Source organism: Pseudorasbora parva, chromosome 20 (genome assembly GCF_024679245.1).
Source record: "Pseudorasbora parva isolate DD20220531a chromosome 20, ASM2467924v1, whole genome shotgun sequence".
Taxonomy (NCBI): domain Eukaryota; kingdom Metazoa; phylum Chordata; class Actinopteri; order Cypriniformes; family Gobionidae; genus Pseudorasbora; species Pseudorasbora parva.
Window position 1 is genome coordinate 34,420,380 of NC_090191.1, and position 12,945 is coordinate 34,433,324.

The 12,945-nt window shown below is 40.6% G+C and overlaps 1 protein-coding gene across 1 annotated transcript in view; it reads left to right on the forward strand.

Annotated features, from left to right (window-relative positions):
* The window catches only part of LOC137049123 (uncharacterized), a 41,305-nt gene that overhangs the window by 7,235 nt on the left and 21,125 nt on the right, over positions 1-12,945 (forward strand). Inside the window, 22 exon segments of the mRNA XM_067427506.1 lie at positions 88-390; positions 607-921; positions 1,191-1,493; positions 1,581-1,895; positions 2,087-2,401; positions 2,607-2,921; positions 3,011-3,373; positions 3,411-3,728; positions 3,875-4,177; positions 4,808-5,122; positions 5,214-5,420; positions 5,519-5,602; positions 5,816-5,875; positions 7,388-7,390; positions 7,960-8,137; positions 8,618-8,922; positions 9,035-9,346; positions 9,546-9,767; positions 9,770-9,859; positions 9,956-10,318; positions 10,356-10,673; positions 10,851-11,153. Coding sequence (XP_067283607.1) covers positions 88-390; positions 607-921; positions 1,191-1,493; positions 1,581-1,895; positions 2,087-2,401; positions 2,607-2,921; positions 3,011-3,373; positions 3,411-3,728; positions 3,875-4,177; positions 4,808-5,122; positions 5,214-5,420; positions 5,519-5,602; positions 5,816-5,875; positions 7,388-7,390; positions 7,960-8,137; positions 8,618-8,922; positions 9,035-9,346; positions 9,546-9,767; positions 9,770-9,859; positions 9,956-10,318; positions 10,356-10,673; positions 10,851-11,153 — 5,610 coding nt within the window.

Sequence of the window (12,945 nt, forward strand, 5' to 3'; positions counted from 1 at the left end):
ATCTTTTGTTTTAAAAGATTAAGGAAAATAAAATAACTGATATAAGTTGCATCCCCTAATTCAAAGGATTTTCTTATGTTCTTTCAGAAGTCAGGCTGGTTGGAGGTTCCCGCTGCTCTGGGAGGTTAGAGATACTTGATGATCAGTCGTGGGTGTCAGTGTGTGCTGCTGCCTTTGACCAGCAGGATGCAGAGGTTGTGTGTAGAGAGCTGGACTGTGGAGCTCCTGTACAGGTGCTGGGAGAAGCTGCTTTTGGCAAAGGAGACGCTCAGATGTGGACACAAGAGATTCAGTGCAGAGGAAATGAGTCTCAGATTCACCTCTGTCCAACATCACTATCACCCCAACACAACTGTTCTCATGACAGCAATATTAAACTGATGTGTGCAGGTTTGAGCAGTATTTTTTTCATTCCCATAAATGTATAATACATATTAACTTCACAATAGTTGATATTGAATAATACATTTAAAAAAAATCCCTCTTTGTGTGATGCTTTCACTTTGTCTATATCTTTTTCTTGGCTCTTGCTGTTATTATATATAGCTAGATACCATAAGTCAAGATACCAATATCTCATTTTCAATCTCTTTCTCTCTATTACAGAAAAAAAGAATGTGAGACTGGTAAATGGGACCAGTCGCTGTGCTGGTAGAGTGGAGGTTCTTCACAGAGGTCAGTGGGGAACAGTGTGTCATGAGGACTGGGATATGACTGAAGCTGCAGTGGTGTGTAGAGAGCTGGACTGTGGAGAACCTGTAGATGCTCTAGGTGGTGCTCATTTTGGACAAGGATCAGGACCAATCTGGGCACGTCTTATGTTATGTGCTGGATCAGAATCAACAGTGAAGTACTGTGCATCAATACAGTGGGGATTTTATGAATGTGATCACTCTAAAGATGCAGGAGTCATTTGCTCAGGTTAGCGGCTCCAAATGCCACCATTTTTTAATGTTATTACAGAGGACATGAACTGCATTTTTATTGTTTTATAATGTTTCCTAAGGTGTACTGATAATGTTAGTATGATTTTTACATGATTTCAGTATGTTTAAAAGAGTGAATATAAGATATATAAATAATTTAATTATTTTACCATGATTCTTTGTGGTAGAAAATTAATGACAATAAATACACAAATAGATAACGTTTTTATAAGTATTTTTAAACTGTTTTTATAATTTTTTAAGGTGTCAGGCTTGTTGGAGATTCTCGCTGTTCTGGAAGAGTGGAGGTTTTTCATAGAAACACCTGGAATTCAGTGTGTGCGGCTGCCTTTGACCAGCAGGATGCAGAGGTTGTGTGTAGAGAGCTGGGCTGTGGAGCTCCTGTACAGGTGCTGGGAGAAGCTGCTTTTGGCAAAGGAGACGCTCAGATGTGGACACGAGAGATTCAATGCAGAGGAAATGAGTCTCAGATTCACCTCTGTCCAACATCACCATCACCCCAACACAACTGTTCTCATGATAATGACCAGGGGCTGCTCTGTGCTGGTAAGAGTTAAAATAAAATGTGAGTATTAACTTTTAAGTATCTTACTCTTATTCATAGTCTCCTTTTATTTCCTTTGTCACATAAAGGTGAAAAAAAAGTTAGGTTGGTTGGTGGCCCCAGTCGCTGTGCTGGTAGAGTGGAGGTTCTTCATAGAGGTCAGTGGGGAACAGTGTGTCATGATTTCTGGGATATGTCTGATGCTGCAGTGGTGTGTAGAGAACTGGACTGTGGAGAACCTGTAGATGCTCTGGGTGATGCTTATTATGGACCAGGATCAGGACCAATCTGGGCAAATACTATTTTATGTGGTGGATCAGAGTCTACAGTGAAGAACTGTGGGTCATCAGGATGGAGCATACATGTCTGTACTCACAGTTTGGATGCCGGGGTCATCTGTTCAGGTAAATAATGTTTTACTTTAAAGCTTTATTCCCTAGTTGTTTTCACCTGCTACCCAAGAATTTGTACTAACACAAAGAATGATTATGTTTTAATTATTTGCATATTAACAACATATCTGCATTGTTATTATTAACAATTAATTATCAATCATTTGTTTTTGTCTACTGTGCACTGTGGGTCTTATAAACAGGCCATAAACCTTCCAGACTCGTTAATGGATCTCACCTGTGCTCTGGGAGGTTAGAGATACTTGATGATCAGTCGTGGGTGTCAGTGTGTGCTGCTGCCTTTGACCAGCAGGATGCAGAGGTTGTGTGTAGAGAGCTGGACTGTGGAGCTCCTGTACAGGTGCTGGGAGAAGCTGCTTTTGGCAAAGGAGATGCTCAGATGTGGACACAAGAGATTCAGTGCAGAGGAAATGAGTCTCAAATTTCATTCTGTTCAGTATCATCATCACACAAACACAACTGCACCAGTGACAATAACGTGGGCCTGATATGCTCTGGTAAAGAATGTTCATGTCAAGGTCATGTTTTAGATATACTTTATTAGATTAGTATATAGATTAGTTGTTTTTGGATTGTTACTGAATAATATTTACCCATCTTTACATAATATTTCACACATAAAGAGAAAATCTTCTCAAACAAGATATGTTGTATGATAGATGTTTTTGTAATGGGCTTTATGATGACAAGTTCTTTATCCAGGTTACACTGATCTCAGACTGATGAACGGCTCAGACTCTTGTTCTGGTCGAGTGGAGCTTCAGTTCCTCAATGATTGGGGCACAGTGTGTGATGCATGCTGGGATATGAGAGCTGCCAGTGTCCTCTGTAGACAGCTGGATTGTGGGATTGCTGTGTCTGTTGTGGGATCAGACTGGTTTGGAGAGGGAAGTGGTGAAATCTGGGCTGATGTGTTTGATTGTCACGGGAACGAAACTAAACTCTCAGAATGTTCCATCTCTTCATGGAGTCGAGCTGAATGTTCTCATAGACGAGATGTTGGAGTCATCTGCTCTAGTGAGGGGATTTATTGAAATAAATGTTATAAATGACTTTTTATAAATTACCTTGAAATACAATAATTAAATCAGACGTCTTTCACACAGATTCCTCTCTGGCTCTTCATGACGGTCTGGTGCGGTTGTCTGGAGAGAGACAGTGTGAGGGGGAGGTGGAAGTTTCCATCCATCAGGTCTGGAGGAGAGTTCTGCTGGACTCCTGGAGTCTCACTGAATCCTCTGTGGTCTGCAGACAGCTGGGCTGTGGCTCTGTGCTGAACTTCTCCGGCTCCTCTTCATCCAGTCCTGAACTCAGTCATGAGTGTGTGACGGGCTTCCAGTGCTCTGGGAGTGAAGCTCATCTGGGGAACTGCAGCTCTCCACAAACTCTCAACTGCAGCTCCACACAACAGCTGTCAATCTCCTGCCTTGGTGAGAAGAGCAACATCTGGGCAGATTCTTCAGTTGTTAGTGATCAATAATGTGTTTTTCTCTCTCTGAATATCAGGTCACGGGTCCATCAGGCTGGTGGGTTCTGGGGGAGACTGTGCAGGGAGGCTGGAGGTTTTTCACAGCGGCTCATGGGGGACAGTGTGTGATGACTCCTGGGATATTAAAGATGCCCATGTGGTGTGCAGACAGCTGCAGTGTGGAGTGGCCCTCAGTATCCAGCAGGTACCAGCCTGGTTTGGTCCTGGTTCTGGACCCATATGGCTGGATGAGGTGGAGTGTGAGGGGAATGAGACGTCCCTGTGGAACTGCTCTTCTCCAGGCTGGGGAAAACATGACTGTCGACACAAGGAGGATGTAGGAGTCGTGTGCTCAGGTAAACAGTTGAAAAAATTGTTATTAAGTAACTGAATATGAAATATTTTAGGGAAATTGTTTTATGAATATGTTATGCTATATGTTAGTCATTCAAATGAATGGGGTTGGATTGAAAGATGAGGTTGGTCTCATGTTTCCATCTAGAGTTTAACGAGATCAGGTTAACTGAGGGCTGTGAAGGGAATCTGGAGGTTTTCTACAATGGATCCTGGGGTAATGTGTGCTGGAACCAGATGGAACCAGACACAGTGAGTCTGATCTGTCAGGAGCTGAACTGTGGGATATCTAGTGCTTTTTCCTCTTCTACACCAAGACTGGAATCAGCTCCTTACTGGCTGGATAAAGTAAAATGTCGACCACATGATTTGAATCTGTGGCAGTGTCCATCTTTACCATGGGGACAGAATGACTGCAATAAAGATGAAGTGGCCAAAATCACCTGCTCAGGTACAGCTTGTGCATATTCCTTCACCAATCAATACGAGAGTGATCTTTTATCAATTAATTATTTGAATTAACAATGAATGGTTTGAGTATATGCATAATATGTATATAATACAATACAATATAATATAATTAACTTGTCATTAGTGGAAGAGAGCCACGAGTCCTCATCTCCTCACCAGAGATTTTATTCAGGTAAGTTTATTTGATAAAGAAATATAGAGAAATGTATTGATAAAGAAATGATAAAGAACATAAAGATCATAAGATCCATATATAATGTATGTATGTAATTTCGTGTTTGGGGCAAAAAAATGACATATATAAAAGTCATGTATATGTAATTTTTTAACAGTGGAAGTTTTGAAAACAATTCCTCACGTGTAATGTCGGGGGCGTTGAAAATGATTTTAATATGCAGAACTGCTACCCAGTCATAGCAGTGGGCATTTACTTCCAACTTTTGAGTGCAGCTGCATTATAAGTGGATGTCATAGAACAATGAGAATAAAATAAAAAATGCAGTTTAAGTCCCCTTTAACACTGCACCACACATTCCCCTCTGTAGGTGTAACTGCTTACAGAACTGTATATTATTGGCCAATGTCTATATCTGTGATGTGTGTGATTTAGAGCATGTTCCTCTCAGACTGAGTGGAGGGGCGGGCCGGTGCTCTGGGAGGCTGGAGGTGTATCATAACGCTGTGTGGGGCTCAGTCTGTGATGATCTGTGGGACATCAGCGATGCTCAGGTGGTCTGCAGGCAGCTGGGTTGTGGAGCAGCACTGAGGGCTGATGGGAATTCAGCCTTTGGTGCTGGTGAAGGTGTTGTGTGGCTGAACAGAGTCGAGTGCAGAGGGAATGAGATTCACCTGTGGGACTGTCCTCGCTCCCTGAAGAACCACACTGACTGCTCCCACAAAGAGCACGCTGGACTCACCTGTGCAAGTCAGAGCAAAACACTGACTGATATTAGTCATTTTTACACATTTGTGTATTCATGTTAATAATATAAATGTGTTTGTGTCTGTTTTTTCAGATTTGTCAGTGTCCACTACTCCTGCCACAACAACATCAGCTTCTCCTCCAGTTTCTCAGACAGTGCGCTCCAGCTCAACATCAGTCACTCCTCCACAAACTCCTCCAGCGTCTCTCTCCGTGCCTGTGATTGTACTGGGAGTTGTGCTCTTACTGCTCTTAGTGCCACTGCTTATACTGATTCAGCGGAACAGAGTGATGAGGAGAGGTAGGAGAGATCCAGAGACTGTCATATTGTGTCTTATTCAGTGTGTGATCAGTCATGTGTTGTGAACTGACAGCAGGTTTGTCTGTCTACACTCACAGCTCTCTCTAAGAGGAGACACAGTATGAAGACTGAGGCCGTTTATGAGGAGCTTCATCGCAGACACAATCACTTCACTCAGAGGGGTGAGTAAATGTCAGAGAGTCTGATTTGCGGAGATCAAACGGGTAATCACTTTATTCGGAGAGGTGAGCAGAATAAATCACACAGATCCATTTGTGGGACTTTTGTGTGTTATCTGGAATGATGCAGGGTTAGTGTTGTGGTTCAAAGGAAGTGTGGATTTTGGTTGATTTACGATATTGAATGTGTCTGATGGATCTACTCCTCCATAATAGAAAGTGTCCTTTCTGAAGACCAGTACTCTGGGCATGAAGATGCTGATGAGCTTCTTTCAGGTTAGAGGACCCAAATATAATAATCGTATCTGCTATATACAGAAATTAATGGATGTTAAATTAATCAAAAAATTTGGTTAGCAGGTTAAATTCTATAAACTATTCAGCACGTAATAATTCAGATAAGTATTTATTGAATCTTTTTTCCCCTTTCCTCCACGCTTTTTAAAGCAAACTCTGCAGTCGTAGCCGCACATGACTACTGTAATGACATCACCACCACTGAAGGGCCAAAAGGTCAGTGACTTTAACTGATTTGACCAAATTAAATGAACTATTGGGCCTCTGAATAGTAAAAGCAGTTTTTGTTTATTTCCTCTTTGCTGTTAACTCATTTAGAAGAACAGCAAGTCACACCCGAGTATTATGATGATATAATCACTGTTGGACTGAGATCTCATGATTATAATTTATGTAAGTTTTAACAATATAGATTTATATCCACTTTAATTATACTAATGCACTGTTTCAAAATCCCATATTTTGTACATTTAATGGATGCATTTATGCTTTGTCTATATATTTAGACTTGCCTGAAAACTATGATGATGTCATCATTGTACGACAATTCTCCAATGATAATGCAGGTGTGTGTTTCAAATTACTCTCTCAAATTACGTTTTGTTTGTTTGTTTGTCTTTAAATTATAGTGTCATATAAACTAAGGTTAATAAAATCAGAGGATGTTCAGGGGGAGTATGATGATGTGAATAATGTAAGGGAGTATATGGGTGATGAGTTTGGTACGTTACTGACATCTCTTTACCTTACAGTGAATTTGCATTTAGTTTTTATAATCACTTTATAATATTCATTGCTCTTTTAACTTGACTGTCAAAATGAATGCGTTCATTTATAATACTTTTTAAAGCATATGTTGATAAATTAATTTTCTCTTGTTTTCTAATAGACTATGATGATGTGGGGGAGGAGCCAAGAAAACAGGGCGGGGCAGTATAACTGAAACCACACCCACTGCCTCAAATCATTTCAAAGCATTTAAGTGGTCTGCAGAGTTTGTGTCTTAGACGCTATACAAGTTTCAACTGCTGTAAACCAATCAATTTTATTTAAAATGTTAAATTGAAATTTAGTAAATCGATTACAATTGAATCAGTGTTTGACAGGAAAAAATGTTTAGTTTAAACTTATCTTTCCAGAGATTTTTACAAAACACGTTTTTGTGATCCCATTGCACTGAAACATTTCTATGATTTAGACTTGGCGATTTGAGAGAACGCACACAAAAACCAAATTAGTTTGTATATAATTGTTATGATTTCACATACTTCACCATTTAATAATAATAATAATACATTTTATTTTAACTTCCACTGCTCTAGTTATTAATATTTTACAGCAACTTCTAAAAAAGATCATATTCCTTTTGAATGTAAACCCACTAATCGTGGACATGTATATATACTTTGGGAAATACATTTACAAACAGCAGCCGTGGTCAAGGATCTTTACCTCATAAGAATGTAACTCTTGACTCTTTATGTCCTGCAGAGGGTACAGTACACGGCATACATGTGATTTATGATTTATGTACTTGTTTTATATTTGTATCCACTTTGATTGTTGTTTTGAATTGATTTGAATGTTTTTTATTTAGAAATTAAAATAAAAATGACCATGTGCATGAATATTGTGTGTCATTGTTATTATTATGAATTATTATTTTTTTGTAAACAAAATGCAAAATTTAATCAAGTTCTATGAAATACTGTTATTGTTTAATAGTACGTTGATATGTCTTTCTGTCTTGTGCCTCTTGTGTTTGTTGTCAGCAGTTAGTTATCAGAGCTTGTATCTCTTCTCTGCAGGTGTCAGACTTTGGCGCTGTATGTATACTGAAGTGTTTCCCACATTCACAATCATGACAGCTGTGTGACTTTCTCAGCACTTTATCATGTGTGTGTCTACTCAGTAAAGTGTCTCTGTAAGGTAGAGGATGAGTCTTGTTCATCAAAAGTGGCATTCTCTTTATCTATATGGAGACATTTGAAAATGCCTTGCCTGATTTGTTGTTGTAGCTGTTTTCTTGAAGTTTAACTCTGAGTGTGATTGGTGGTTTTCAGAAGCCCCCTCCCCTCTCTCTACCGTTATCTTTCTCACCAGAGCAGACAAGAGTCTCTTTTTCTTCAGAATTGCTAAGAGAGCGGATGAAAAGTTTGTACTGAAGTGCCGAGCAGAGGATGATGAAGAGCTGTCTCACAATCCTGCTGATGTCCACAGTCGTCACACTCACCACTGCAGGTATTTTTACCTTCAGTTAAAGGGCCAGTCAGTTCCTTTGAACATATTAAATCAAAGTAGTTTAATATTTAACATAAGGATCTTCCTGTGTACTATCAATAAATTGGGTATAACTTTGTAAATTTTATTTCTCTTAAATAGATTATTTTCTTTATATATAAATATATAGCTTAGATTTCCTTACTTATCCTTACTTATATTATAAGTAAGATTTCCTTACTTATATTAAAAATGCAGATTCTCACTTTCAAATTATTTTCTTTTTTGTAATTGCATTAAACGGTCTTTTGGTTTGGTTTGGTTTGGTTTGATGTGTTATAATATACATTCTGTTGTTATGATTTGAGGGATTGAGGGAAATTCAAAAGTGATTTTTCACAACAGGACTATTTAAGTGAACTGCACACACACACACAAAAAACCCATAAAATCTATAAATGTATGGACTTTCATAGATACACAACTCTTGTGTGCAGGCAGTGTACGGCTGGTTGGTGGCCCCAGTCGCTGTGCTGGTAGAGTGGAGGTTCTTCATGGAGGTCAGTGGGGAACAGTGTGTGATGATGGCTGGGATACGAGAGCTGCTGAAGTGGTGTGTAGAGAGCTGGACTGTGGTAAAGCATTACGTGCAGTTGGTGTTGCTCACTTTGGACAAGGATCAGGACAAATATGGATGGATGAAGTGAAGTGTAATGGATCAGAAACAACATTGAAGAACTGTAAAAGAAAAAGATGGGGTGAAAATAACTGTGGTCATGGTGAAGATGCTGGAGTAATTTGCATAGGCAAGCCTGCCCAAACTTAAATGTTTTGTTAGCAAAATAAACTGAATAGAATCGATGTCCTTATATTAATAATTAAATAGTTATAATGTTGTTTATTTATTTATACTCACAGGTCGCCTCCCCAGACTCTTTAATGGATCTCATTTTTGCGCTGGGAGATTAGAGATACTCCAAATAAAGTCGTGGGTGTCAGTGTGTGCTACTGCCTTTGACCAGCAGGATGCAGAGGTTGTGTGTAGAGAGCTGGACTGTGGAGCTCCTGTACAGGTGCTGGGAGAAGCTGCTTTTGGCAAAGGAGACGCTCAGATGTGGACACAAGAGATTCAGTGCAGAGGAAATGAGTCTCAGATTTCCTTCTGTTCAGTATCATCATCACACAAACACAACTGCACCAGTGACAATAATGTAGGACTAATATGTTCTGGTAAATTATCAATATTCAGTGCATATTCTTCATAGATTCTCTGTCATATCATATGCAGGATACTGTAATCTTAAATTTTTTATATTACAAACTTTCTTTGCCCATTTTTCCCTTTCGCATTGATACTAAGTGGTTAAGTAATGTTGTATGATTTATGTTTTTGTAATGGGCATTGTAATGACAAAAGTTCCTTGTCCAGGTTACACTGATCTCAGACTGTTAAACGGCTCAGACTCTTGTTCTGGAAGAGTGGAGCTTCAGTTCCTCAATGATTGGGGCACAGTGTGTGATGCATGCTGGGATATGAGAGCTGCCAGTGTCCTCTGTAGACAGCTGAATTGTGGGATTGCTGTGTCTGTTGTGGGATCAGACTGGTTTGGAGAGGGAAGTGGTGAAATCTGGGCTGATGTGTTTGATTGTGACGGAATGAAACAAAACTCTCAGAATGTTCCATCTCTTCATGGAGTCGAGCTGAATGTTCTCATAGACGAGATGTTGGAGTCATCTGCTCTGGTGATTCTTTTCATTTATTTCTGATTTTGTCATGTAAAATTTATGTAAAGCATATTTTCAAATATATATTGATGTAAAACAATCATTTCTCCTCAGGTTCCTCTCTGGCTGTTCATGATGGTCTAGTGCGGTTGTCTGGAGAGAGACAGTGTGAGGGGGAGGTGGAAGTTTCCATCCATCAGGTCTGGAGGAGAGTTCTGCTGGACTCCTGGAGTCTCACTGAATCCTCTGTGGTCTGCAGACAGCTGGGCTGTGGCTCTGTGCTGAACTTCTCCGGCTCCTCTTCATCCAGTCCTGAACTCAGTCATGAGTGTGTGACGGGCTTCCAGTGCTCTGGGAGTGAAGCTCATCTGGGGAACTGCAGCTCTCCACAAACTCTCAACTGCAGCTCCACACAACAGCTGTCAATCTCCTGCCTTGGTGAGAAGAGCAACATCTGGGCAGATTCTTCAGTGGTTAGTGATCAATAATGTGTTTTTCTCTCTCTGAATATCAGGTCACGGGTCCATCAGGCTGGTGGGTTCTGGGGGAGACTGTGCAGGGAGGCTGGAGGTTTTTCACAGCGGCTCATGGGGGACAGTGTGTGATGACTCCTGGGATATTAAAGATGCCCATGTGGTGTGCAGACAGCTGCAGTGTGGAGTGGCCCTCAGTAACCAGCAGGTACCAGCCTGGTTTGGTCCTGGTTCTGGACCCATATGGCTGGATGAGGTGGAGTGTGAGGGGAATGAGACGTCCCTGTGGAACTGCTCTTCTCCAGGCTGGGGAAAACATGACTGTCAACACAAGGAGGATGTAGGAGTCGTGTGCTCAGGTAAAGTCTCACACATTTTAGGGATCATTGCAAATAATTGACAAATAGTCATTTTGAATCTCTTAATATACAACAAGAAAATAACACTATGTAGTATTTGGAATCAAATAGTTTTTCAAGTTAATTTTCAAAAATAAAAATAACTGAAATTAATATAATTGAACATCTTCTGTCTAGAGTTTAAAGAGATCCGGTTAACTGAGGGCTGTGAAGGGAATCTGGAGGTTTTCTACAATGGATCCTGGGGTAATGTGTGTATAAACCAGATGGACAGAGACACAGCGAGTCTGATCTGTCAGGAGCTGAACTGTGGAAGATCTGGCAGTGAACCCAGATATTCAGTGGGCCTGAGATCTGCTCTTAATTGGTTAGATCATCTTAAATGTCGAAAACATGACACAACATTGTGGCAGTGCCCGTCTTTACCCTGGGGACAGAACAACTGTTATGCTAACGAGGTGGCCGATATCACTTGCTTTGGTAAGACTTAATCGAATGATTTAATCATGATTACACTTCTTTATTTTAGAGATTTTTTTACAGTAAAAAAACATTAACAGTTATTAAAGTTGTTTAAGATTTCATAAGAGTTCAGTTACCATCTAAATTGGAGGTTTGTTGAGTTTCACATGTTGTAATCTCAGAGAAACCGTGTCCTGATTCGCCACAGAGTCTTCTGACATGTTCAGCATCTCCTAACCAGAGACAGTGTTCAAGTGAGTTGGTTATGTTCTCTTAATGAGGGCATTAATGTATGCTTGCCTATTTTCTTTTTCATCAAACATACTTGTGAATTATCTGTCTGGTAAGAGATAACTGATGAGTCTCCACATGTATGATGCGTACCATATCAGTGCCTGATTGAGGGGATACTGGTTTTTCTCCGAAGGAAATCACTCCCATTCCATACTGGAAGTTTATTGGGTGACACGGTTTTCACGAGGGCATTAATGGTGCTTTGTATGCGTATTGTCCGCCTAAGTCTGCATGCTGACGGGATGTTTTCGGCTTAAGTACAGATACGTTCGGAATGCATGTTTCTAAGTGAACTCTGTGCAAGTCACTCATAAGCTGTGGTATGCACACTGTAGACCCTCCTGTTGACAATAATTACATCACACGGATGGTACACAGAACGCAGACATCCAAAGTATACCTGGAGCTTAGGTCTGTGTTTTTTGGCTCGTTACAAACTGTAATGACCAGATGGTAGGTCTGGACTCTGGAGGCTAGTTGTAAACCTCTATTTGAGCCTTTAGAAACCTTTGAATATAAAGATGCTGCCTTGTCATTGGTACTGGTATCAGTGAAGCACGTTTGGTGATCCTCATGCACTATTGGAGGCTCCCAAGCTGTGCTTGGTGGTGTTGCGCCCAAACGTGGCGTATATGCCTAAAAGGCATGTTGGTAGTACGCTCTCGTTCGAGCAGCCTGCCCTGTAAAATCTCTGACTCAGAGGAAGACAGGAGACTTGCTTTGTGCTTGTGCCATTTGCAAGTTGTACGCAGGTGCATTGGGCAGTTGTAGGCCATGCACTTGCCTAACCAGCCTTTTTGTCATGATTTCCAACTCCAGCACGTGGGGAGCCGCTATCTGAGCGATGTCTTTCACATGGTATTATATAAAGCAATTTCTATAGCATGTAAGGAGTTGGTTCTGCCTGGAAGGGTGTGAGCTCTCTACGAGGACATGGACATGTCATGGGTTTGGTTTGAGATTTTGTGCAGATGCCAGCTAGGCATTACTGCACAAGTTTTGTCCAATTTACCCAGCGTTAACTACACGCCGTCTTTCCCTGGGAAAAGGGATATGTTTAGTTCAGCGACTTGGCGGGGTGTGAATATGTCCCATAGTCATGTGTTGTACCTCGTTTCCCTCCTTCTGGGAACGTTAAGTTATAAATATAACTACTGTTCCCAGAAGGAGGGAAACGAGGTACAACACCTCTGGGCCCCCGGCAGTCAGGGCTCGGTGAAGAGCTGGAATGAAAAAAGGGGATGACGCATATGGCAGCATTTATATGCTGTGGGCAGGTGACCCCTCCCAAAAAAGACCACATGACTGACATGTAAACCAACCACATTTTCTTTTACTCTTAAATGTGTGGAGGTTAATTTATTATTTAATTAGTTTAAATATACAATGTTAGCCTGTGGAACAGTGGAATTATGAATGTGCAAAACAAGGTGCTTTAGCAGAAATGTAGTCTATTGGCTCTCTCTGCTGGTCACAAGGTGAACAACAGGCTTATCTTCACTGATGATTATGTGTT